The following is a 26306-nucleotide window of genomic DNA, read 5'->3' on the forward strand; positions in this document are numbered from 1 at the left end:
AAAATCCTTCTTACGGTGATCCGGACAGACATGGAGGCTTGCCTGAAACTGTAAAAAAAAATTTGTTTTTAATTAAAAACAAAGAGGATTAATTTAAAGATGTGGAAGAGGTCTGGACTTAAAAACAAATTAAAAAAATGGATCTGGACATTGCTCTTGGGATGAGGCCAATGAAGTCGGGCTAGTGCCTAATGTTTTGGGTACAGCAGCTTCTCAATCACTTAGCAAACAGGTTCTCAGAGGCAGGCACTGTGGGAGCTATTAAGGTGAAAAAGCAGTCCGGACTGGAAGAGCTCAGGGTCAGAGAGGGGAGATGAGACAGGAAAAGGGCAAAGTCAGCTTGCAGTGAGTGAAACAGTAGAACCAGGAGGTTGCTCCCTAATAGCAACCTATTAAGCCTATTAAGCCGTGGCTCCCTAATAAGCCACGGCTTTAACCTAATGATCTTTCAGGGCAACCTGCCCCACACCCATAACAGCGCCAAGGCTACGGTTTCCTTCCGCCCGCCTAAACCAGGAGATGCTTCTCTGCCCAAGGCCGCCGGGTCCCTTATTCCACCGCGGGGGCTTCGGTGACTGTGACAGAGGCCGCAAGCATAGAGACCACGGGGATCTTGGGCCCAGTTGGGGGCGGAGTCGTCAGGAGGCCCTAACACAGTGTCTGGGGGAGGAGGGGGCAGCCTCCTCCTAGCGACACTGTCTCTCCGCTCTTTCTTCCCCGGCCTCCAGTCAGCCACAATTAACCAGCAACAAAGCGATCAGCTTGGTGGGGACGAGGCAACAGGAGCTGCCAGAAGGGGCGGGAGCAGGTCAGAGGTCAGGGGTCGAGAGCGCTTAGGTGGCAGCCGGACTGCAGTGGGAGGAGCTCTGGGCTCGTGGGAGGCGGGGAGCCGGGCCGAAGGGGGCGGGAGGGGAACGGCGGCGGAGGCGCGCAAGGCGTGCAGGCGGCGAGGGGGTTACGCGCCTGGCTTAGCTTGGCTCCGCTCGACTCCGCGGAGGAAGGCAGAGCTCGGCCGCCGGGGCCCTGCAGCGAGCCGGGTCGGCCCCACGCCACGCCCCGCCCACTCCGCTCCGCGGAGGGCGCACCCGGGCGAGGCGGCGCCGGGAGGAAAAGGCGCCAGCAGAGAGCGGCGTCCGCTACCAACGCCGGAGGGAGACGGAGAGCGCCCAGAGCCGCAGCCCACCGGCGTGGAGGCAACCCCCGACCCTAGGCCACCTCTCGCCCGCCCCCTGCTGCGGGCCAAGGCCAGCGCCCCTCCCGGAGATGGGTAGACGCGTGGATGGCGTGGCTCTCAGCCCCGCCAGATCGCAGGAGCCAGGCGCCGGGGCGCTGCGCTGAGGCTCCCGCTTGTCGCAGCCCAGGAAGCCTGCAGGTGTCCTTGGCCGCTCGGCCACCGCCCGGGAGACTCCTTCGCAGTGCCCAGAGCCCTGCTCCCGGGAGCTGCCCCGCCCCCAAGCTCGGCGCCGCGCAGGACGCCCCGTCCGAGGCCCCCCCGCCCCGGCACGGCCCCCGCAGCGCAGCGCCCAGCGCAGCGCAGCTCCCCGCCGCTGTCGAGCCGCGGACGCAGGACCAGAGGCTCGCTCCTGCGGGCGCGCTTGTTTTCCTTGTGCCGCCTCGCTCTGCGCAGCACCCGCCCGCCCGAACGCCGCGTTCCGCTCCGCCCCGCCCGCCATCCGTGCCCTGCGCTGGATTTATGAATGGGGGGAAGAGGCCACATGCCGCCGCCGCCGCCTTGTGTTGACCGCACGCAGCCCGGGCCCGCGGAGCTCCGGCTGCCGTGAGAGCGCCGGCCCAGCCCCGGCAGCCGCTTGGAGGACTTGTTGCTGCTGCGTTGCTTCCGCCGCCGCCGCCGCAGCTCCCGGGTCTCGGCGCGGACTGGGAGCCAGAGGGTGGCCCGTGTGAGTGTGAGCGCGCGCAGTGCGCCTGGACAGTGCGCTTCCCCGTCTGTTGGGGGGTGCAGGGGGGCGTGTCCCGGGCCCCGAGCGTCTGGGTGTCCAGTGCTAGCGGGGGAAGTGTGTGTGTGCTAGCCCTGACTCCCGGGCGCCTCGCTTGGGTCCTCGGCTCTCCTTTTCCCCTCCTGCCTCCCTCCCCGGCGCTGCCAGCCCAAACCGCAACCACCTGTGCCCGCGAGAAATCCAACTCCTCCCGCTCCGCGCCCCGGGGGGGAGGCAGGGGCAGGGCCACGCCGCAGAGGGGGCCGCCGCGGCCTCCTGCCTCCTCCTGGTCTCCTCCCCCTCCCCCGTCTGACGCTGCCTCCTCTGGAAGGGTGTTTGGAGGGCAGCGGCCGCCCCAAGCCGAAGCCCCGCAGCGCTTCTTATGATCAGCTCGGTGTGTGTCTCCTCCTACCGCGGGCGCAAGTCGGGGAACAAGCCTCCGTCCAAAACATGTCTGAAGGAGGAGATGGCCAAGGGCGAGGCGTCGGAGAAGATCATCATCAACGTGGGCGGCACGCGACATGAGACCTACCGCAGCACCCTGCGCACCCTACCGGGCACCCGCCTCGCCTGGCTGGCCGATCCCGACGGCGGAGGCCGGCCCGCGTCCGATGGCGGTGGTGCAGGCAGCAGCGGCGGCGGTGGCTGCGAGTTCTTCTTCGACCGGCACCCGGGCGTCTTTGCTTACGTGCTCAACTACTACCGCACGGGCAAGCTGCACTGCCCCGCCGACGTGTGCGGGCCTCTGTTTGAGGAGGAGCTCACCTTCTGGGGCATCGACGAGACCGACGTGGAGCCCTGCTGCTGGATGACCTACCGGCAGCACCGCGACGCCGAGGAGGCGCTCGACATCTTCGAGAGCCCAGACGGAGGCGGCGGGGGCGCGGGGCCCGGCGACGAGGCTGGCGACGATGAGCGGGAGCTGGCCCTGCAGCGCCTGGGGCCCCACGAGGGAGGTGCGGGCCCCGGCGCCGGGTCCGGGGGCTGCCGCGGCTGGCAGCCCCGCATGTGGGCGCTCTTCGAGGATCCCTACTCCTCCCGGGCGGCCAGGGTGAGTGGCAGGAGCCTGGGTCTTCTCTCGGACCGAGACTGGCCGACTTTTACCACCGCCTCTCTCCCAAATTCCCCTGCTTTCCATGGGCCCCCAGGGGAATCATCCTCGCCCCCAACGCTTCCTCAGGAGATTGCACGCTTTTGCGCTCCTGACTTACTACTGGACCTAATCCCAGCTCCTGCTTTAAGGCATCCCCCTCCCAGCGAGTGGGGTGCTCTTAGCTGAGCTCTTCCACCCCCTTCTTCCTGCACAGGTGGCCTCTCTACATCTACCCCCAATTCCTCTGAAGGACAGAGTCCTGGAGAACTGGAGTGGGGCCTTGTGCTGGAGTCAGGCAGGATTTGGGGGAAAAAACTAGAGTGTAAGTGGCTACTGTGGCAGTTCCTTGTGTCCCATCTTGTTGAAATCCTCCCAGCAGCTCAGTGTGCTGGGAACTATGAGTTCTAGAGAAGGGGCCACGGGTTTCAGCCTCTTCAGCCGTAACAGGCAGAACTGGGACCAGAACCCAGGCCTCTCATCCAGGTTTGGGAGAGCCCTTCTTTTTCCCAGGAAGATAAGTCAAGATGCCTGCCCCACGCCACGCCCCTGAGGCTTCCTGGACACCTGGGTTATCCTGGCCTCTGCGGGGATGAGGGGAGAGTCAGACAGGAGGAGCCTAATGTTGCGGGCCCTTGGGGCTCCCGCGGCCAGTGGCCAGCCACAGGCTGCCTGGTGATGGTCCCAGATTTGTTGCCACTTCTTTCTTTCTACTGCAGCACAAACTGGCTTCCCAGAAAGCCCTGGTTCAGGTTACTGCTTGAAATAGGTGATGGGGATGGGGGCAGGGGGGAGAAGTGTAGGTTGATTTAGGCAAGATCTAGTCCCTTCCCACCATCCCCTCCCCAAGTCAATCCAGTTTCCTCTAACCCGCTTAGGTGGAAGCGGGTAGAGGGGAAGGTAGGCTTGGGCATCTAAAAAGAAAAAAACACCCATGAAGGATGGCTTTAGATTCTTTAAAAAAGAGACCCCTGGGGGTTGGTGTCTGATCTCATGGATGGCAGCCTGAAGCCTGGCTGGGGTCTGTCTGGGAGACAGGAAAGAGCTGCGTGATGTGTTGGTTCTGGGGACTGCCCCCTGCTGTGGAAGCTGGTAGTTTCCTCTGGCATCCCAAGTCGTCATGTTAGTGAGTCTCAGAGCCCTGCCGCACTCCCCAGCACCTCCTGTGCTGGGCCTCAACCCAGTCATGGCAGAAAAAGTTACACTCCCCTCACTCCCCCAGGGGAGGGCAGGAGATTGGGAAACGGGGCTGCAGGGAGGGGCTCGGCTGGCATAAATGCTCTACCAGGGCACATGCATCTCCTGTGTGGAAGAGGAGGGAGGAGCAGAGGGCTCAGTGGCTGAGGCGTACCATCCCAGGGCAGCCACTGGAAGGTGGGGACCTTTTTCTGGGACTGAGAGCAAAGCTAGGGTGCCGCTTCTGTTTGCCCTGGCTGGCTGTGAGTCCCATGGGCTTCTCATGCAGTCCTCTAACCCTGCTACGTGTTCGCTCTTGGCTGTGTGCAGGAGGGCAGAGACAAGTGCAGATCCTTCAGGCTCTTTCGAAGTTGGGGGTGGGGGAGGAGAAGGCAGATTTAGCTTGATGGAGTGGGGCAAAGGGGGCAAGCCAGGGAGGCAGGAATGAGATGAGGTGCTTAGGGGCCCTATTACCGAGCATTCTGGGGCCTCTGAGGACTTTTCATCTGCTCAGGTTCCTCCCCCTTTGATTCCAAAGGACTGCACCATCAGTGAGTTTATTTTCTCCTCAACTCACCGCAGAGTGGTCCAGCCGGGGCTCTCTGAGTAAGCTCAGAGCCTGGTCAGCCCCTGCAAATCCTCCAGGAGCCCAAGATACTTGGCCCTTTGGATGTGGAATCACAGTAGCCAGGGCAATCCAGTTGAGGTCAGAAGTTTGGGGCTGGGTTGGGTAAATTCTTCCCACTTAACGAAGAAACCAGGATTCAGGGGTGTTAAGTGTCGTCACAGATCCTTAACTAATAAATAACAGAGCCGGCAAATCACCCCAAGTAGCCTGCCGTCTGGGTGTTAATACTGGTGTGCACAGCCACTCGTGCCAGAAGGGGCTTGCCTCCTGCTGAGAGGCACAGGCAAAGGCAAGCCTTCGGCTGTTCCTGGGACATACAGGGGAGAATACAAAAGTTTAAAAAATTCATTGATAAACAACCACCATGTATTGAGCGCACCTTGCAGGTGCTTTGCGTTAATCTCTAATCCTCCCAGTAAACTTACAGCGGAGGTATTATCCCCATTTAATAGACTGAGGCTGTGAGAGGGTAAACAACTTGCCTGAGGTCGCACAGCTAGAGAGCGGTGGGCTGTGACTCAAAGCCAGGGCTCCCTCGCTACCCAGCCCTTGCTCCTCGGGTGATAACATGTTCTTGCCACTGAAGGCGGCTGTTTTTTGAGGTGGATCGTTCGTTACTCTGGTCTGGGAGGTGGCCTGAGGTTTTGTACCTCCCGTGGATGACATCAGAAAACCAGGGGCAGTTGGGGACATCAGAAGGGACACTTACTCGGTTATGCCTCCAGGCCTGAGGGTCTGAGGTGCTGGGGTTCTGGGGCTATGCCCGCCCTGCTCTGTTTACACCAGGCCAATAATACCCCCTGCCCCTGTGCTGTCCCCTGGGTCTGTGCACATACCTTCCCTCCCTCGGCCTCCTCCCTCTGCCTCCCTGGAGGAAGAGGGAGGGGCCTGCAGCACTGCGGTGGGCTTGGGGCGCTCACCGAGGGCCAGTAAGGGCAGAGGAGCAGGGCGCTGCCCCGGGCATCTCTTTGCATACAGCAGCTGGTCATTTGAGTAGTGCGTTATGACAGGAACAAAACAGATACAAACGGAAAGTGAATTGAGCTGATTATGGGAGCCTGTTGCCTAGCTACCGGCCTGGCCCGCAGAGCCATTCCTGTTCAGGCAGGCTCCAGCCTGGGTGCTCACCCTGCTCCCTTCACAGCGGCTGGGTCCACGGACAGCTGCTGCTGTGGTTCTGTTCCCATGGCCTGACCTGGGAGCAAGCACAGGAGGCAGGCTGGTCCTGTCCCCCTCTGCCCACTGCCCGTGGTCCCAGGCAGAGGGAGGGCTCAGCAATGGCGAGGGTGGCTTCCCAGCCAGACTGAGGCGGACCAGTCAGGGTTTGGGCAGCAACCAGAGCTCTAGGATCAGGCCTTCCTCCTTTTCTGAGGGCAGACAGGAGGCCTGATGAATGGGACCCTGGGACACTCACCTTCCTCATCCCCAGTCTCCAGAGGTCCCAGGGGCTGAGCTGGCTTTAGTCCAGTTATCAACCCTATTAAGGATGATAGCTCTCCTTTGGCTAAATCAGTACCTAGACTGAGTTTTCTCATGGCGTTTCCCCTCTGAGTAGAGGAGGTGACCCCACGGGATCCCACTGCCCCAAGAGGCAGCTGCAGCTGGGGTTTCACACTGCTTGGGCATCCGCTGTGCCAGTTGTCAGGTGCTGGCACACCTGCACTTTTTTCTAATACCTTATCTGACCCATGTGAGGCAGGGATTATTAACCTCAGCTTACAGAGAAGGAAACGGAGACCCAGAGGGGCTTGTTCAAGGTCGCATAGCTGGTGGTAGAACTAGGATCCAAGCCCAGATCTTGTGCATCCACGTCTGTGCTTGTCCCTGGCTTCGGCCGCCTCCTGGGGCTTCTGCTTGGAGAGGGCCCCTGACTTCAGGAGGGCCCTTCGGGAGGGGAGGGCCCTTCTGCTCTCCTCCCATCCCTTCCTTCACTTCTCCCTCCAAACTAAAGGCTCTGTCTCCTTGCTCCCTAGAATTGCTCACACCTGAGCTTGCTTTCTCTTTCTTTCCCTCACTGTGGGGCTTCTTATAGGACAAAAAGAAAGGGGGCTTGGTTAAGAGAAGAGACTAGGTGTTCCGTGGCCCAGGCAGAGGAGTGAAACCGAGGCCTTCTAGGGAGGACATGCAGAGCTCGCTTCCTGCTCACCCCATCTGAAGGCCCCAGCTTCTCCGGCCTGGGTGTTGCCTGGGACCAGCCAGTCGGTGGGCATGACAGGCTTCTGAGTGAGGGCCAGGACCCGCAGTCCCATGCCCTCTGGGTGAGGAAGGGCCAGGAACCTGAGCCCAGGAGACTGGGTGCCCCAGCTTCCGCGGCACCCTTAGGGTCGCAGTGCCAGCATGCCCCAGGGCAGCCCCTCTACCGCCTTCCCGGGAACAGGAGCAATGTTAGGCCGAGGGCTGCAGGCCTCCCCCAGCCCTGCCCTGAGGCAGCCTCCCAGTCTCCTCCTGGGTTTGTTTTCTGTTTTCCTCTCTTGTTCTGAACAGACCAACATTTGTCTCTGAACATCTTGTCTCTGGATGATGAGGTGTTTCTGTTTGTCTCCGTTTGGGGTGGGGTGTAAAGTGGGGGAAGGGATAAAATAAACTTGGGCTATTTTGGAGAGTTGGGGGAAGAGCAGGCAGGAACAGAGTTAGGCGGCTGGGCCTTGGGAACCGGGAGCCCCCAGGCCCTTCACCTCCACCTGTGGTCCGCGTCAGCCTGGGATGCTGAGCGCAAGGGTACTCGAGCCAACTTTGTTCCTCGGCAGCCAGCCTGCCGCGACCTGGCCCAGCTCCCTGCTGGAGACTTCTCTGGGCTGGGTGAAGGTTACTGGCCCCCGGCAGGGGTCCCCATCAGGCAACTGGCTTGACCCACCCCTGAGAGCCGCAGAGTCTTGAGAGCCCAGGTGCCTGGAGGGATTCCTAGGCATCCCTTTGTCACCTCTAGTCCCAGTGAGTGAGACAGATGATCTCTCCTCGTGACAGGCTCCCCAGGACCAGGAGAGGGGGCAGGCAGTCACCTTGGCTTCAGTCATTCAGGAAGCATTTATTGAGCACTTACTACCTGCCAGACGCCAGGCTGGCCTCTATACATAGAAAGATGAGTTAGAGGTGGTCCCTGTTCCTAAAGAGAACCACATCAGGTGGAGTAGGTGGCAGCTGGGGAAAACTGAGTGACAAGAAATGGTAATAATAATACAAGGTAGATCAGGAGAGGGGCCACAGTAGTCTTAAAACATGAAGTTCAGTGGAAGGTGAGAGGGGCAAGTGATAAGTCCCACCTCTGTGTGCGATGAGGTTTTGTTTGGAGGGGGGCTGGTATGCAGGGAAGCTTCAACAAGGAAACAGAAGTTAAACTGGGTAGGCCCTGCGTGATAGTGACTTAGCTTCCTTAAATAATTTTTAGAAGGAAGCCAGTTATAAATAAATATATAAATAAATATTCAGTGTGGGTAGTGCCTAACCATGCAGAGTTAGTGAAGAAGGGAATTTCCTGGCCAGGCGACCAGCCAGAGCAGAGAGAGGACAGCATGGGACAGAAAGTCTAAGGGGCAGGGGTGTTTCGACAGATAGGCAAGAACCTGGAATTGCATTTTTCTGGATAAGTTCTCAGCCGGTGACGTGGACTGGCCTGAATTCCTTCTGGGACTCATGGGCTCTAGGCAGCCACGTGGCCCTGAGAGGCCCCAGGTGCTAGCTTGGCAGGGGCTGGGCATGGTAGAGGCTGGCTCTGACACCGGAACCAGAGGGTCCTGGCTCAGGATGGGAAGGCCCAGGGCCAGCCAGGTTCTGCTCTTGGGCAGCCCATGAAGGGAGAGGAGCTGGGGTCCCTCGGCTGGGACCTGGGCATCATAGTACAGGTCCTCACCCAGGAGCCCAGGGACAGCTTAGAGATGCCTTGCCTGGCAGACTTCCTCTCCTTCCCTGCTTCTCAGCCCGCAGGGCTGCCCACTCCCTTTCCAGCACCACCTGGGCACTAGGATCTCACTTCCCCAGAAGGCTCAGCTCCTCATCCCATCCCCTCAGATCTTCCTCTGCAAGTGTCTTTGGCTGTGTTCTCAAATTTCTCTTCTCCTACACTTCATCCTTAATATAGGTTTTTGGGCATGAGTCTTCTTATGTTTATCTGTCCATCTGTCTCCTTGGCCCTTCCTCCTTGGGCTCCCCTCCCCTGCGCCTGCTGATTGTATGCAGTTCCCAATGACTGGTGTCTGTCACCTCCTCCCCACCCCCCCAACCCAGCCTCTGCCAGATTTCTGAGCCACTCTAGGCTCGGTGCTAAGTTTTACAAACATCATTTCTTTTAATCCTCAAAATAACCCTATAAGATAGGTACTCTTATCCCGTCAATACATGAAGTATGCTGGTAGCCTCAGGGCCTTTGCACTGCCTGTTCCCGCTGCCTCTGGAGTTCTGCTGGATCTTCACATAACTCATTCCCTCACTCCTTCAGGTCTCTGCTTCAATGTCACCTTGGCACTGAGGCCTTGCCTGACCACCCTATTTGAAATAGCTCCCCCACCCTCACACTTCTTACGTTCCTTTCTCTTTATTTTTCTCCCTCTTGTACCATCTGACATACTCTACTTATTTGTTGACAGTCTCCTTCCACTGGAATGGAAGGTCTAAGGGGCAGGGGTGTTTTGTTTCCTACTGTTCCACAGCACCCAGAACAGTGTCTGGCACATAGTAGGTACTCGGTTTTCCATTTTATGAACAAAGATCCTTAAGGCTCAGAGAGGGTAAGTAACTTGCCCAAGATCTGGGCAGTAAGTTGCAGAGCCGGACTTGCGTCCAGAAGTGTGTGACTTTACATTACCGCCAAAGACAGTCGTGGGATGAGCTCAGTGAAGGAGGCTGGTCATGGGGCTGGCTCACCAGCTGAAACACCTGGGTCTCTGGAGACAGATGGGTCCCCAACAGGATACAGCCAGCCAGTGTGAGGGGCCCAAGGGAGCAGGAAGCTCGAAGGAGTAGCACTGTCCTTCAGAGAGGCTAGGACCCTCCTGTATCCTCCCAGCTGGCAGGAGAGGGGCTGCTGCTGGCCGAACTAGTCCACACAAGCGGTCTTCTGCTTGGGCAGTTTCGGTTTTTGTTTTCTTTGGCTGCACCGTGCGGCATGCGGTATGCCAGTTTCCCCTCCAGGGATCGAACCCACGCCCACCGCAGTGGAAGCGGAGAGTCTTAGCCACTGGACCGCCAGGGAAGTCCCTGCTTGGGCAGTGTTGACTTCCAGCAGAATCCATGCCTCTGTCCCCACACAGTGGAAAGAACGGACAGCTTCGGCCATGGGAACCAGGCAGGTCACTTCTCCCCAGGTCTCAGTTTCATCACCTATAAAACAGCAGAAAGGGAACTGAATTCAATGACCTTCCGAGTCCCTTTCTCTTCTGTGAAGCAAAGGCTTTGTGATATTTTGGGCTCCAGATCCAACTCGTCCTCAGAAGCTGCGCGCGGGTGTTCACGGAGGCCCCCTCGCCTCCTCAGCTCTGTCACCATTTATTGAGCACTTACTGTATGCCAGGCACTTGCTGTGTAGGAGCTCATTTAATCCTACAGTAACACTAGTGGGGGCACTAGTAGTGTCCCATTTTGTAGCGAGGAAACAGGCACAGAGTGCACCGTTTCCCTCACTGAGTAGCAGTGCCGGGATGAGGCACCCAGGCAGCTGACTCCAGGGCTCCTTAGCTCTCCTTTGCCCTCAGTCTCAGCTCCCCGAGGCTGCACAGCCCCATGTGTTGCAGGGGCCGATGGGGAGCGCTCTGAGGGGCCCTGCCAGCCTCGCAGGATGGGCCAGCGTTGGGGGGTGGGGGCACTGGATAGGAGGCTCAGGTGTGAGGCCTTGACCTCTGAGCTGGGCGATGCTGCTGCAGCCGCCGCCTCCTCGCTGGTCCCTTTCAGGTCCCAGTCAAGGGTTGAAAGCAGAATGAAAGCAGTATCCCTGCCACGAAAGGGAAAAGCCCCGGTGAAAGGCACCGATTGCAAGCAGGGCCACCACTTACAAAATAACTTGGCTTGGGGAATAATTTAGGGCCCTGAAGGGGTACCTGCATCTATCACCGCTCGGCCTTAGGTCTACCTATCTGCTCAGGGAGTGAGGGCTTCCTGGGACCAGCCTGGAGGGGCCACAAGGGAGACTGAGGCCCCGTGTAGGTTTCATCAGGGAGGAGTGGATTGTCCCCATCTGTTTGGTCAGAGAGGCCAAGAGGAAAGAGCTCTGAGCTGTGCATCAAGAAACCTGGCCTCAGTTTAATCCTCAACAAGTCATTTGCCCTGTCTCGTGCCTCTGTTGCTCCTGAGAAATGGACACATGTGGCCCCCCTTTCCCTGTCCGCATCCTCTGAGAGGGTGGCAGTGAGGGGTAGAAGTAAGTAGATGGGATGGTTCTGCGTTTAAAAAAAAAAAAAAAATGAGTGAACACTGCAGGAATTCAGGGGGTTGTTCCCTAATGCAGGAGGGAGGAGTGGTTTGCACCCACTGGGCCTGCTGCAGAAGGAGCCCTTGGGGTAGACTTGAGGAAGGCACCTTGGCCCTGCTGGTGAGAGAGTGGCCCTGGCCACAGCACCCGCCCTCCCCTCCCCTCCCCTCCCCTCCCTGTGCCCTCTACTCAGCCCCGTGGCAGCTCTTCCTGAACTTGTTTTTCCAAATCACCAATTAACTTCACGCTGGGCTCCCAGGTGGGCCAACTCTGCTGCCTAACTTTTCCTCAGAAGAGCACCAGCTTCTGCTTCCCAGGCTTCCTGGCAGATCTGGGATGTGCTGACCCCACCCCTGACTCCAATGCCCTCTGCGTGGGAGGGCGGTGCCAGGACTCGGGGTTCCCCGCATCACCGTGGCCACTGGACAGGTGCCTCCACCGCCTCATCTCTGGATGGCCCTCGAGAGCCCATAGGCTGGAGCTATTTGCCTAATGCCCATGTCAACCTGTATTGTCTTGACAGCCCATTTCTCAGGGGAAGAAAACTGAAACCAGCAAGGGAACTTGAAATTCACCTTCATGGGGGGGGGGTGGGAGGGGTTGGGGGGGGGAGAAGCAGGCAAGAGAAGCTCCAGGCAGAGTTGTCAAGTGGAAAAGCGTGTCTGTGGTCTGCTACCCTGCTTCTCCTAACTTGCCGTTATCTGATCAACCTGTCTGTGTTCAAGTACAAATAAGTCTTACTGTGTGGTGGGTGTCTGTCCCAAGCCAAAGGTACACATTCCTAAGAGTGAAATAGCAGTCATCAGGGAGCTGGCTGGGAGCAGTATTGATAATTCAGAGAAGACTTTCCTGGGTCTGTGAATTGACCCTGCCTGGGAGGTGTGAAGAGAAGGTACGGCCCCTGAGTTAAACAGTGCTGAGTTCAAGTCTGGTTTCCATCCCTTCCAGGCTGTGTGACCTTAGGCAAGTATATAACCTCTCTGATCTTCAGTTCCTCCTTTGGAAAATGGGATAATGGGGCCTACCTCACAGGAAGGACTGAAGGTGATAACACGTACAGAGTGCCCAAGTATGCCAGGCACAGAATAGATGGGTAATGAATGTTCATTCCCAAAGTTCCCTCCTCAGACTCGCTCCTGCTCCAGAAGCCCTTGGAGGTGCTACTTCTTGCTTCATTTTCCCAGATCCCCCTGTATTCTCCACTGGTGTTTTGCAGTACGAAGAAGAAGTTGTGCCCACCCACCTCACCCGTCTTGGTGCAGACTCCCAGGGAGGAAAGCATCTCTGAGAGGCATCGTTAGACGGGGCAATGCCATGGCCAGGTGGAAATCAGAGTGGGGCAGGCAATGGGGGTTGCCAAGGGGTCGTGGGGCCACAGTCCTCCCTCATCTATCAGCTCAGCCTGCTGCTCAGGGAGGAAGCCCATCCCCACCCACCAAGCAGGACAGACAACAGCAGGGGGCATGGACTCCAGCAAGGAGCACCCTGACAGTGGTGAATGGCATCACATGAATAACAGATGAAGGCTCCGTAATTGGTGTTATTACACATGCATTTCATCTCCATTCATAATGATTGGACACTTAAACCCAGCCGTTCCTCTGCTGAGTGCTGCTGTCATCATTCTAGCCGAGATCCCAGCAGCTGTCCAGATCAGCTGTTGCCACACTCTGATCCCAATGGGTGCAGTTTATTTTTTGTTGGCGCTCAGTGTCCCAGGAAATGTCAATTCTCGGGAAGGGGAGGGTGGCTATTCTGGGCAGACTACCCTGTCTCCTGCCCCGGAGCAGGTTGTCTTTCTTCAGACGCTTCTCACTGTCTGGGCAGTCGGCTCAGACATCCTAGGGTGAGAGGCAGGCAGGAGGGGCTGGGACTTGGGGCTTGAGGAGGTGGGTCATGGCCGGAGCTTAATAGGTAGAATGCCAGCCCCCTGCCTCTAGGCATATCCCTTAATGTAGTGGCCTTGCAATTTAGTGTGTATCAGAATTATCTGGAAGATTGTTGAAACATTACTGGACCCTCCGCCCAGCATTTGTCATTCAGTAGGTTGGGGTGGGGCCCGAGGCTTTGCATTTCTAACTAGTTCCCAGGTGATGCTTACGCTGGTGGTCCAGGTCACTTTACTGCCTTAAAGCCTAGTTACTTGAGGTGTGGTCTGTGGGCAAGCAGCCTCACCTGAAAGCTTGTTAGAAATGCAGAATCACAGGCCCTGCCCCAGACCTCCTGAATCAGAATGGCATTTTAACAAGGTTCCTGGAGGATTTATACAGCCATTACAGTTTGAGAAGCCTCAAAGCACGATCAGGTTAGAGGTGGGCAGAGCTAGGCAGTAGGCAGGGCCAGGCAGCTATAGTCCTCTGTTCAGTTCCTTCCAGCTAAAGGCAGCCTCTAACTTCTGTGCACCATGACAAGGATTGGGACATACTGCCTTAAAGCACGCAAGCAGAGGGATGAAGACCCTTTGGGGAGGGAATTCCAGCCCCTGACTGTGTACCTTAATCCCACCTCTCACCACCTAACAGACTGCCTGGTGACCCACGGCCCCTCCCTCTACGGGCCGAGGGCCCAGTCCCTGCTGGGTGCATCTGTCCGTGACAGCTGCCTTCACTCTCCTCCCCGCCCATAGGTGGTGGCCTTTGCCTCTCTCTTCTTCATCCTGGTGTCCATCACCACCTTCTGCCTGGAGACGCACGAGGCCTTCAACATCGACCGCAACGTGACGGAGATCCACAGGGTGGGGAATACTACCAGTGTGCGCTTCCGGCGGGAGGTGGAAACGGAGCCCATCCTGACCTACATCGAGGGAGTGTGCGTACTGTGGTTCACGCTGGAGTTCCTGGTGCGCATCGTGTGCTGCCCCGACACGCTGGACTTCGTTAAGAACCTGCTCAACATCATCGACTTCGTGGCCATCCTGCCCTTCTACCTGGAGGTGGGGCTGAGCGGCCTGTCGTCCAAGGCGGCTCGCGACGTTCTGGGCTTCCTGCGCGTCGTGCGCTTCGTGCGCATCCTGCGCATCTTCAAGCTTACGCGCCACTTCGTGGGGCTGCGCGTGCTGGGCCACACCCTGCGCGCCAGCACCAACGAGTTCCTGCTGCTCATCATCTTCCTGGCCCTGGGCGTGCTTATCTTCGCCACCATGATCTACTACGCGGAGCGCATCGGCGCCAGGCCTTCCGACCCGCGGGGCAATGATCACACCGACTTCAAGAACATCCCCATCGGCTTCTGGTGGGCCGTGGTCACCATGACGACGCTGGGCTACGGGGACATGTACCCCAAGACGTGGTCAGGCATGCTGGTGGGGGCGCTGTGTGCACTGGCCGGCGTGCTCACCATTGCCATGCCCGTGCCTGTCATTGTCAACAACTTCGGCATGTACTACTCTCTGGCCATGGCCAAGCAGAAGCTGCCCAAGAAACGGAAGAAGCACGTGCCTCGGCCGCCCCAGCTGGAGTCGCCCATTTACTGCAAGTCGCAGGAGACCTCGCCCAGGGACAGTACCTACAGTGATGCCAGCCCCCCTGCCCCAGAAGAGGGTGTGGTTGAGAGGAAACGGGCAGGTGAGATTGGGGGTTGGGAAGGAAAGCCACCTCTCCCCCAGTGGCCAGGGGAGTTCCCAGGTGAAACTCAGCCCTTGGAACTTGGGATTGTGCTTTTATTGCTCTGGGCTTCCCGAAATATAAAGTGTGCCTTTATGAGGGCACAGTATGGAGGCTGAATATCTATTCTCTGATAGCTTCCTGAACATCAGGCTCTGTGGAGTGAGTATCCCCCTAAATTTAGGCTGCTCTGGGCAGTGCGTGGGGCTGTAAATTAGAAGCCTGGGTTTCTAATCCCATCTTGGCCATTATGCTGTGTGCCCACAGGCCAGTCACTCACCCTCTCTGGGCATAGACTCCTCACCTATAAAACGGGAATGCTGTCAATGTCTTACCCCGACTTTGACGAGACCCAAACGAATGATGGACATGAAAGTGCTTGAAGAAGTTAAAACCACTTTACAAATATCGGGCGCTGTCTTTATTAGCTGGAGAGTCGGGCAGCTGTTCTTCTGAGGAGAGTCAACACATGAATCATTTCATTCCAAACGTTCCAGTCTAGTGTCTCTTGGCCTGATAAATGTGATAACGTAATGGCAGTGGGAGTCTGCCTTCTGTTTGGCACAAGCTAGACTGAGTCCTGGGCTCGGGGTTTAACATGGGACAGAAGGGAACCAAGAGGGAGCAGCCCAGGCAGTGTTGGGAGAGGGGAGAGGAAAGGTGGAAGAAACTGGTAGCTGCATCCTGGAACGGGACGACCTGAGGGTCTGAATCGTGCTCTTCAAGGATGAGAAAGGCCACCCCAGGAAAGCTTGCTTCTACCTGAGTCAAGAGTGAAAGGAAATTGGCTTCACCCACAGCAGCGTGAAGTTAGGTTGGAGAGTGGGAACCCAACTGTTAGGTACGGGATGGGCTCCTGAGGGAGGTATGGGATTCCTAGCATGGGGGGGCCGTCAGATGCCAGGCCGTTGGGGAGCGGGGGGTGGGGTGGTGCCAGGAGACTAAGGGAGCAGCTCCTGTCTCGGCTCTGGGGGCAAAGTGGGACTTGTCCTTGTGGGGAGGTGCCTGACTTGGGACATTCACCTGTGGCCTGCTGGTGGGTGCCCATCCTACGTGCTGGAGCCACTCACTCCCTGGGGTCATTCAAGGGCCCGGGTCTTTCAAAGACCTTGATGGAGCAGTACCCATTAGGCCCCCCTCTTCTCCCCCACCAAGATGGTACCGTCTTCCCCAATCCCTGAACATAAATCTCCCAGCCAGTACCCCAGGGAATTTCAGCTCTACCCTGAGGTCCATTCAGGGCTCAGAGAGAGTAACTTAATATCAAAATGTACAAGTCCCTAGGCTGGCTCCGCAATACCTACGGCGCCACGAGCCGTTCCTCAGCCTGACCCTAACTGCTCGGTCACGAAAGGGCATCCCTGGCCACTGCCTTCAGACCAAGGAGCGCCCCTTCTCCAGATCCCAGGGCTCGGCTTCATCTGTGCTGCTGCGTGCCTGGCGGAGCAGGGGTGGGACTAGAGCCCACAGCAGTAGGAGCTGAATTGCAGCCTCTTCCCCTCGGGGTCCTCCCCAGACACAGGGGAGCCCCGAGAGCACAGGGCTTTAAATCCTTCAGGCACTGACTCTGGCTTGGATGCCTGGTGAACAAGTGCCTTCGGGTGGTCCAGGAAGACAGCTGCGGACGCCACACTAACAGTTTAGCCCTGGCAGTGCTACCCTCACCCCAACAAGCCAGACATTCTCCTAGGGAATGCAAACTCATCCGCGTGTCAGCCTGAGCCAGACCCAGGGCAGAAGCCGACTCTGCTGCCTGCCTTGGACTGATCTCAAAGGGCCAACTTGGGGAATCCCTGCTTTTAGGGTATCTGTGGCCCTGGCCGAGGCTGGGAGGGAAGCCCGCATCCTGTCCCCTGCCCCTCAGGACCAGACCCACTCCCTGGCTCCGGCAACACTCTCCCCTCGGGTTGGGTAAGTGATGCTTTAGGTCTGGGATTAGCCCTCATGCAGCCTTCCTTCTGTCTGCCCCTTTAGACTCCAAGCAGAACGGCGATGCCAGCGCGGTGCTGTCAGACGAGGAGGGAGCCGGCCTCACCCAGCCCCTGGCCTCCGCCCGCACTCCGGAGGAGCGCCGGGCCCTGCGACGCTCCGGCACCCGAGACAGAAACAAGAAGGCAGCTGCCTGCTTCCTGCTCAGCGCTGGGGACTTTGCCTGTGCCGATGGTAGTGTCCGGAAAGGTATGGCTCCCCAGGCTGGGCAGGGGGTTAGCCCCCACGGAGCTGAGTCTCCCCAGTGTCCCCCATGGAGCTTGAGGTCTCCTCCTCCTCTGAGGCCATGGACACCATCTCCTCTGCCTCGGATGCACCCTCGCTTTTAGGATGGGTCCCCTGATATTCCAGTTCCTGGATTAGAAAGGCCTGCAGCATCCCCAGAAGATACACAGAGCCCCCTGGGTTCCCCCAGGGGAAGACAAGTGCTAGAGGGTGAGGGGACCCCAGATCGAGGCTCCTGCCGCCCCCTCCATTTTATTGCCTCTCTTCCTCCGGTTCCTGCTGTGGTCTTCAGGCCTGGCTCCTCATGGCCATTGCCAGCCTTCCCCTAGGCCTCCCTTAAACACAGCTCAGGCTTCCCCAGGTAAGTAGTCCTGGGAGATGCCAACACACTCAGGAGTCAGGGTAAGAGCGGGGTGCTGGTGTGAGGTCTTCAGAGAGCCTGGCTCAGGCCCACCTCCTCCGTCTTACACTGGGGGTTCTGCAGCCGAAATCTGCAAGCCCCTGAGATGGAACTGTTCACTCCGGGTAGAGCCAGAAGGGTGACCAGGGGGAGGGGTGGACAGGGAGAGTGGTTCCCCTCTGAAGTGCGTTCTGAAGGATTTGGCAAGTTCAAGGGAAGGCTGAAATGCCATCAGCAGACCCCATGCAGAAGCTGGTCAGTGGAGCTAGGGATTCCTGGCCTGAAAAAGTGGGACCGAAATGATTAGGGATGGTTGAGAGCCAGTGGTGGCTGAGAGCCAGGGCTCTTAAGGCCAAGTGTCCCTTCTGCCTAGCTCCTTGTCACTTTTTTGTTTTTCCTGCCTTGTCGCTGTGACCTGATCTCTCTAAACAGCCTGCCTAGTTTCAGGATAAACCCCAACTCTCCCCGCAAAAAGCTCTTCCCTTCTTAACTAACCTTCTCTCAGCCCAACACCCCTCCGCCACTTCCCGCCATCCCCAAACCCCAGACCAAAGGCAGGTTGAGTGAGGCGGGGCAGTGGCTGCTGTAGGAATAGCCTGTGATGTCTCTGTCCCCCCAGGGATGTCCCTTGGCCTGCCCAGCCCAGGCAGCCTCCAGGGATACCTTCCCAGTCCCTTTCCCTGGCTTCCTCAGCGCCACTGTCCCCAAGGGATCCCCAGGGCACCCTGACCCTAACCAAGACCTGAGAGGTATGCGTCCTGCTTTGCTGGGCATGTGTCCTATTGGGTGGCAGAAGCAGGAGCAGCAACCTGGAACCTGGAGATGGCCCGGAGGCTCAGCTAAAGGGCTGCAGGTGGATGGTGCTCAGACTCTTACACCCTCTTCTGTGTTCTTCTGGTCAACCCTGGCCTCTGTGTAGCCCACTCCTTGGGCTCTGGATGTGCCTCTCCCTCCTGCCCCACCCCAAACGTGCTGTGGCTTCCATTGTGTCCTAGTTCAGACCCAGAGTCTTGCTCTGGCTGGAGCGCGCTAAGTGGATGGTGTAGAAGGTGGGGTGAAGGGGACCCCACCCCCCACGTAGGACTTGAGCAAACAGAACCGAGTCCTGATCACCCCTGTTTTCATCCAGAGTGGTGAGGGGCTCAGTGGAAGTAGTGGTGCGCAGGAGGCTGTGAGATTGCAAGTCAGAACAGGGACCATGAGGGCCTGGGGAACAGGTCCCATCTGAGGAGGAGACTGTGTGTGCACGCATGGGGCTGGGGAGCCTGCGTCCCACCACGTCGTATCTCTCTGGCTGCTTGTGGGGCCCGGCTGCTCTATTTTCAAGATGCCTCCACACTGCTTCTTGGCAACAAGCATGTAGCTCAGCCAATTAGAGTGACCTTCGAGAGGGAACAGGTGGGTTGCTGGGAAACAGGCCCTGCTAAGCAAGCGTGGCAGTTAGCATCGCCAAACTCCCAGTGCGCGCTCGGCAACTTTCCCCGTGCCACACCACGCCACACTTCTCTGCACCTGGGCTACATTCAGGCCCAGGAGTGAGTGGGCCCGGGCCTCCTCCGGCCACCAGCACAGACCCCACGTGACCCTGTAGGTGCATGTGACTGAAGGTGAACTCCCTGGAAGGAAGGTGGTGAGTGCTAATTAGGGCAATTAGGGTTGAGCAAGGAGGGTACTGAGGGCTGTAGGGGCTTCATGCAACTGGAGGGAAACCTACCTGGGGACAATGATAGGGCAAAGGTCAGCTGAGTGTGGGGCCCAGGGGTCCATCCAGAGACCAGAGAAACTCAGGGAGCCTTTCCCAGGGGGACCAGACCCTTCCACCCAGTCCCGGGGCTGCCCGCCCTGCAGGGTCCCCGGAACGTGGATCCCATCGAGCATCTCAGGCAAGGAGCTGTGCCCCTCTGACCCACGTGCCTTTTCTTCACCAAGGCTGTGAAAAGTCCCGGAGTCTAAACAGCACAACAGGAGCTGCTGGAACCAGTCTGGGGCTATCTCAACTGGCATCGCGGTACAGCTCACCCTACCCTCCAAGAAAGCTTCTGCTCGCCCACCCCTTCCACGCCCTCACCAGCCCACCCCCTGGACACTCAGCCCCGTAGCTGCACCCTCGGCTCACCCCGCCCCTGGGCGCACGCGCGCTAACAGGCACACTCACATGCCTCCAGCCCTCGTTCCTCCTGGGGCCTGCGGAAGCCAGGCAGGATTCAGGAGAACTCAGGCCCCCAGGCCTCTCCTCCACAGCACCCAGCTCCCCAAAATGTCCAGCTCTGGGACCTGAGAGTGAGGGAGAGATTACTTGCAGGCCTTCTATCCCGCTCGCTCCCGTCCTGAGCTGAGGGTGCCGTCACCCCCAGGACTGTGTCTCTGGGCCCAGCCTGCCCCGCAGGGTCCCACTTAGATCACAGCAAATGCATTTCCATCCCTCGGGGCCTTCAACCAGGAACCAAACAGCCTGCAACTGAACATCTCTGTCTGTCTGTCTGTCAATCCCACACCCAGACCGGCCAGGAATAAGGCTGTCCCCTGGGACATCTCTGCCGGTGTGTGAGGGCTTGACTCCTTGGGGGAGCGGTGCCACCTGATGTTCTCCAGGCCTGCCGTGGGGTGCAGGTGGGAGTTCCTAGAGTCAGAGCCCAAGGATTGGCTGCGTAGGCGCGGGGATGTCCTCCTCTCGGGGTGGCGCCCAGCAGCGGAGCCCAGCATCCCATCTGCACCCCGAGCTGCAGTATCGCTTGCCACGCTGCTTCCTCTGCTTCCCCGACAATTCTTCTTCCTCTGCTGCTCCCTCCAGCTCCCAGCCCTGCCTCTGAGTCACCTGCCGCTCCCACCCAGCCTCTGTGCTCTGTATCGCTGCCAGAACCGGAGACTCATCTAATTTCTATAATTAAGTGTATTCATTTACCTAACGAGCCAGGGAGCACAACAGATCTGTGAGTCATTGAGTGAGCAGGGGTGCACCCTGGGCAGGGGCAGCTGAGGGGAAGTGTAGGGACTGAAGCCGTCCTGTCCCCACCAGCTCCCTGACGGGCAGCCTGCCACACCCAGGGTGGGCCGAGCCGCAGGGGGCCCCTCCCCAGTGCACCAGCCAAGCTCTCCAGGACCTCCTCAGCCCAGGAGCTCGGAACACCTCAGCCGAGGCATTGCCTGTTTCACCTGATGGGAATTAGACCTGGCAGCGGAGCCGTGTGCCTGGCAATTTTTAGAGTCAGATTATGCAACTTGGTCGAGGGAATGACTAAGGAAGGTCCATGTCTGCTCCTTCCAGAGTGGGCAGAGATGGGTACCGCCAGACAGCATTTTGGGACTTGGCAGGAGGCTGGGGACTCTGGAGGCCACCCCAGAAGGTGAGCTGGGCGGAAAGGTCAGACCGTTTCATGGAGTTGGGGGCGTGATGAAGAGCCTGTTCCAGGAGCATCCCCATTTCAGTGCCTTCTTCAGCCTTGGGCAGACACAGGAGTATCCCTTCCAGAAAAGTCTGTGCAAGGTGGGTCCTCGGCTCCCCCAGCGCTGCTGTGGTCTGTGGAGCCTGCCTCCTGCTTGCTCTCAGAATGACGAGAAGAAGAGCTGAGAAGATACAGGGGCATCCATGTCACTGCCCCTCAGAAGGGGACACGGACAGGGAAGCCCTGGAGAGCAGGATGGGAGCAGGGCACCTTCTACCCTTCCAGAACAGTCTGAGAACCCAGCTTCTCCTCCGGGAGGATGGGTTCGGTCCTGCTCCTGCCGGGCTGCCTGGTGCAGGGGTCCTGGCTCTGACACGGACACAAGGAGCTGGGTGTCCGGTGTAGCATGGGCACCACAGCTATTTTCTCCTCTCACTTGCCTTTCTGGTTCAGGGAACTGAGGCGGCTATTTCTGTGGCAGCCCTCAAGTTGTCAGGAGCCCAAGTTTCCACGGCACCCACCGCCTCCTTCCCTCTCTTCCCTCCCACAGGGACGGGCATGCTCACGGCACCCCCGTGGTGGGCACAGATGTCTCCGGGCGACATGATGCAGGAGTGCCAGGCTGGAGCCCCTAGTGCCTTGGGAGGTGGGCTCCCACACACCCCTCCTGTCTCTCTGGCTTCTGTAGGGTTGACACAGGATTGAGCGTGAGCTGACGGGAGAGCTGAGTAGGCTGCCTGCCCCAGCTCCTCTCAGGGCCCTCAGAAAGGGCAAAGTGAGCCCTGGAGTTTACAGAGCCCCACTGTACACCAGGCCCTGCCTGGGGAGGGCCTCAGGCTTGCCCAGGCCTTGGGCCTCCCTCCTCAGGAGAGGGCTCTCCCTCCCACCCACAATCTGAGAGTGCAGTTTGCTTTACCTTGAATCTGGACTTGGACCTCCACCCATTACTTTGGCTTCTAACAGCCTTTCCCCTGCAGCTGGGGCCCGGCCGCTCCCTGTAGATCAGGGAAGCAGCCCGCTTAGGAGTTGTTACCCCTCCAGTTTGTACCAGGGCTGCTGACAAGCCTAGAGGCCACTTCTCAGCCCCCAGGGCTTCTGAGAGGGGTGGCTGGGAGCTGGAGCCAGAGGGGAAAGTACCTGTTCCGCCCAGAGCCCAGACTGCATGGGAGTCAGAGGGGAGTCTGCATAACAGCTCCGGCTGCCCTTTCGCAGAGCTTCCTGGGAGACGGGGGACCCTCTGCCCTGGCCAGAGAACATCGCCTTCTCTGGCATAATGCCTGCCCCCACAGCAGCCTCCTGCCTGCCCTACCTGTGCCCCAGTTGAGAAGGTAGGGGAAGGGAAGGCCCAGACCACTGCCGTCCCAGGCTGAGGAGGAGATGCCGAGAAGGGCTCACTGAGGGGTTGGGTTTCCTGCTGTCTCTCCTGAGATGGGCACAGTCGTCCTTCCTGACCTCCAGCTGCTGGGACTCTGTTCCTGCCAGATTGAGGAAGGGGACTGGGCATGACACGGCAGCACACTCAGGAGCCTTCCTCACCGGCTCCCTGGGACAATGGACTAGCCCCAGGTGGTGACAGCAGATGGAGCTATGTCAGGGGGGAGCACAGGCTGGGCAGGCAGCAGCCCAGGTGATGGCCTGTGGGCTGTGAGCCACCACCCTACCAGGAACCTCTCCCACTGCCTCCATGCCAGGCTGCAGAGCTGTGGTCCCTCTTCCCACTGCACTGCAGCTTTGAGGGCCTAAGGTCTCCTGGTTCCTGGAGCTCATTACCTAACAGGCACGGAGATAAGCTGTAACATCACCTATGGGTCACCGTGGCCCAGTGCTGGGTTGGCAGAGGGGTGATGAAGGGCTCACCCCCTTTCCTCCCTATCCCCACTCTTCCTGGACTCTTAGCTCTGGGCCCCACACCTTCCAGCTCCGCTCCTGGCCTACTCCTCAACCCACTGCCTATAGGTCAGCAGCTGCCTTCCTTCTAACATCTCGTTTTTTGTTTCTCCCTTTCTTTTGCTGAACTCCTTACCCACCACCTCCCCCAAGAAGGCAATGTTGAGCCGAAAGTGTGTGTCCAAGTGTCTCACACCTGTGCTCTTTAAACACAGAGACCTGCCAAGATGCCCTCTCGTCCAACTATGCCCAGGCTGAAGTCCTCACCCTCTCTTAAAGCGGCACCAACGTGAGAGAGACAGGCAGACAGACAGAAAGCCAGAGGCTTAGGGCAGCTCTGGAACCCAGGCAAGAATCTTTCGCTGGGAAAGACTCAGATATCCTTGATTGCACAGGACTGATGGGAAACCTCCCATGTGACCCTCGGGGCCCAGAGCCATTGGGTCTGATGTTCTTGTTCTGTTGTACATTGAAGAGATATATATGCACATATAGTGTCTATATTCATACATACTATACTACTGTGTGTAGTGCATGTGCTCTTGGTGGTCTGTCTTCTTCGTTAGGCTGTGTCTCCCCAGGCCCTCGCCCCACCCCCACCCTCACTCCCTTCCCCCTCACTGATTCCTTGTTTCTGCTGAATATGTGTGTGGAATATCCCAGGAAAAGTGTACCTGGGAACTGCCAGTCCAGCTGGGTGGTCCCCGGCTAGACTCTCCCTCTTGGGAGTGTTTCCCCTGTGGTCCAGAGGCCTGTGGAAGGCCAGATTGCCCCCTGGGGTCACTGCTCCACTAGCCTCACCCCATCCCAGATTGGGGCTCTACCTCCCAGCCCACGCCCCAGTTGTTGGGGGACTTCCTGGGGCTCCTCCGCACCTTCTTCCACTCCTTTCTCCACCTTCCCTGTGTCCTTGACTGAGGGGGTGTTTCGTCTTTTTTTATTTCTGGTTTTTTGTTCTGTCGCCTTCGTCCATTTGTTTCCAAAGATGCTGCTGGGCGGACGGGCAGGGAAGGGGTCTGTCTGCCCATCTGGCTCAGGGGTCCGAGAAGGGAATGCTGCGGGCGAGCGGAGACCAGTTGCAATACAGTACTTCCTGGCTAGTGGCCAGAGTATGCGTGCAATAGCCGAGGCCAGGTGCCCCCTTCGACCTTGGCCTCTGCCCCTGCGTCGGCCCTCCCTCCCCACTCCCAGCCCGCCCTGCCCCTCCCTAGTGTTGGTCGTCCTTTTCTAAAGCTGTCCCCTCGTGTGTCTGAGGTGTGCCTAGGCTGGGCCCTGCCGCCCTGTCTGCATGCCTTTGACTGTCATTCTGTGTTCAAGCCCCAATAAAGACATCTGGAGCGTCCTGCCGTGCTCGCTGTGTGAGTGACTGCCTCCGCCTCTCCTTTCTGTATCTGTGGGGACCTCCCCGGGCTTCCCCCACCCCCAACACCTGAGAAATGCAACACACTCCTAACCCGCCCCCACCAGGAATCACCAGTACAGCCCAACCCCTGCATTTAGAGCCAGACGTGAAATCCTCGAGATGAAAAGTGATCTGGCCAAGGTCGCGCCAAGAGGACTAACCTGGGACCCCGGGCTTCTGGGCAGTGATCTCCACTGCTGCCACTGCCCCATCACCACCCCCAGCAGTAACGTGGAAGAAGAGACTGTTGTTTGCTTAGGGGGTCCCACTGTATCCCTGCTTGTTTTGCAGGGGGCATCTCCTCTTCCCTGAAATTGCACCAGTTCTATGTCGGCCAAGGCCCTGGGGATGCCGAAGTCGGTGTGATGACTGGATGGATGGCTGATGAACTGAGGCCGACAAGGGGCTGGGAGCACAACTGGAACCCCTTAGGGCTGGGGAGCGAATGGTCCTGGGCCTAGATAGGATGGGGGGGCGGTGAGTGATGCTCAGACGACATCCCTCGCTGTTGTCCCTGTCACACTCACACAGGGGAATGAGCGGGGCTGGCTTCAGGGCCGTGCCACCTGTGCCGTCACTCAGAAGGGCCCACAGCCGACTTAACGCTCAGCTGTTGCCGTCTTGAAGTTACTGATAATTATTGAAGAAGGGCCCTGTGTCTTCATTTTGCACTGGGCTCCGCGGATTATGTAGCCAGGCCTGGGCACATGTGTGCTCTCTTTACTCTTTATCCCAGGTGTAAACTTAGCGTCAAAGGAGCCTCAGTTCAGGGTCTTGATCTGCCACTTCCTAGCTGGGTGACTTGGGGCAACTTGCCAAACCTCAGTTTCCCTGCCTGTAGGATGGGGCTAATGATAGCCCCTGTCTCAGAGCCAGTGAGTGTAAAGGCCTGGCCCAGTGTCATCTGTCTGCATGTGGCATGCAGTAGGTGCACGGCAAGTGTTAGCTCCCTCCTCACCCATTTCCTGTTGCTCTCAGCTTTTCTCCCCAGATTTCTGAGATTGCCTGGTCCGGTCACACCAGGAAAGGACAGGAGCACGCCAGGGAGCAGGGGGTGAGGACGGCAGGGCTGAGGGGAGGGGAGAAGTAAGGGGAAGCCTGTCCCTGAAGCAAAGAGAAAATCGCGCTTGGAGCCTGGGCCAGCAGAGGCAAGGCGATGGCAGGCAGCCAGTTGTCAATTAAAGATAAAATCTCTCCTCCAGCCGTGGAGGGCAAGCAGAGGCTACGGCTCCCCCAGACAGGAGAAAGCCATTTGCAGCCAGGCTCGCCTCAGAGAAGCTTGACCTGGCAATATGGGGATGGGATGCACTGCTGACTCCATAATGATATTACGCATCAGGGCCCATGTCCAAAATGGTGTTTGGGTATTTTGGGGTTTTTTTCTTTTTCTTTTTTTGTTGTTGTTGTTGATCAGTGTGGAACCGTTTCATGGTCAGGGGCTGAGAACCCAGCAGGCAGCCCAAGGGTACCCAGTGCCAGGGGGGCTTGAGGGGACCCAAGGAGATGCAGTTGGGGTCCCCGGTGACACCCTCAGACCCCTGGAGGGGGAAGGGGAGGGGGCAGTGTGCAGGAGGGCAGAGTTCAGTGAGAGAAGCAGGGGACCGCCCCTCCTCCCCACCTCACAGAAACAGCAGACAATGCTGTCAAGGAAGCAAAGGCTCTGGCTCCCTCTGGTCCCCGAAGCTGGAGTGGGACCCAAACTAGGGAGCTGGTTAAAAGAGCAGGATGCTATAGTGATGGAGACTGACTCTGGGAGTCTGACTCATGGCTCCTTCACTTCCTGTTTATGTGACTTTGGGTAAGTTAATTAATCTGTGTGAACCTCTATTTCCTCATCTGTAAAATGGGAGCAATCATGGTATCTACCTCATGCAGCTATTGGGAGAGTTCAGTGAGGCAGGGCCTGTGACACCCTCAGCACAGCGCCTAGCACAAAACATTGTTTACAAATATTTGGCTGGGGGAGCAACTCTCTCCAGTGACAAATGACCGGTTTGGTTTGATGGCCTCACGTTTCAGCTAGGTGCCATGAATTCGCCTCGTTTCGGTAAGCCCCTTATCTCCCTGTGAAGGAATAAGAGTCGGGGTGGTAACACCAAACAGCTAACCTTTACTAAGTGCCAGGCAATACACCTAATGCTCCTAAACACCCATTCTGAGCTTGGTGTTATCATCATCCTTGTTTCAGAGGAG

At 58.2% G+C, this 26306-nt stretch overlaps 1 protein-coding gene across 2 annotated transcripts; it reads left to right on the plus strand.

Annotated features, from left to right (window-relative positions):
- Positions 1–1015: 1015 nt before the first annotated feature.
- KCNC4 (potassium voltage-gated channel subfamily C member 4) lies at positions 1016–23162 on the plus strand (the record flags this gene model as incomplete). 2 transcript variants are annotated; one of them, XM_079910062.1, is made up of 4 exons in its annotated part: positions 1016–2985; positions 13852–14788; positions 16802–17005; positions 22927–23162. In XM_079910062.1, exons 1-4 carry the CDS (start codon positions 2317–2319, stop codon positions 22986–22988), a joined length of 1872 nt encoding a protein of 623 aa, XP_079766188.1. In that variant the 5' UTR covers positions 1016–2316. The 2 variants fall into 2 exon arrangements, with proteins under 2 accessions (XP_079766188.1, XP_079766187.1); XM_079910061.1 differs by lacking the exon at positions 22927–23162 and adding an exon at positions 19371–19540.
- Positions 23163–26306: the final 3144 nt, after the last annotated feature.

The sequence above is a fragment of the Stenella coeruleoalba genome (genome assembly GCF_951394435.1).
Source record: "Stenella coeruleoalba genome assembly, chromosome: 1".
Lineage (NCBI taxonomy): Eukaryota > Metazoa > Chordata > Mammalia > Artiodactyla > Delphinidae > Stenella > Stenella coeruleoalba.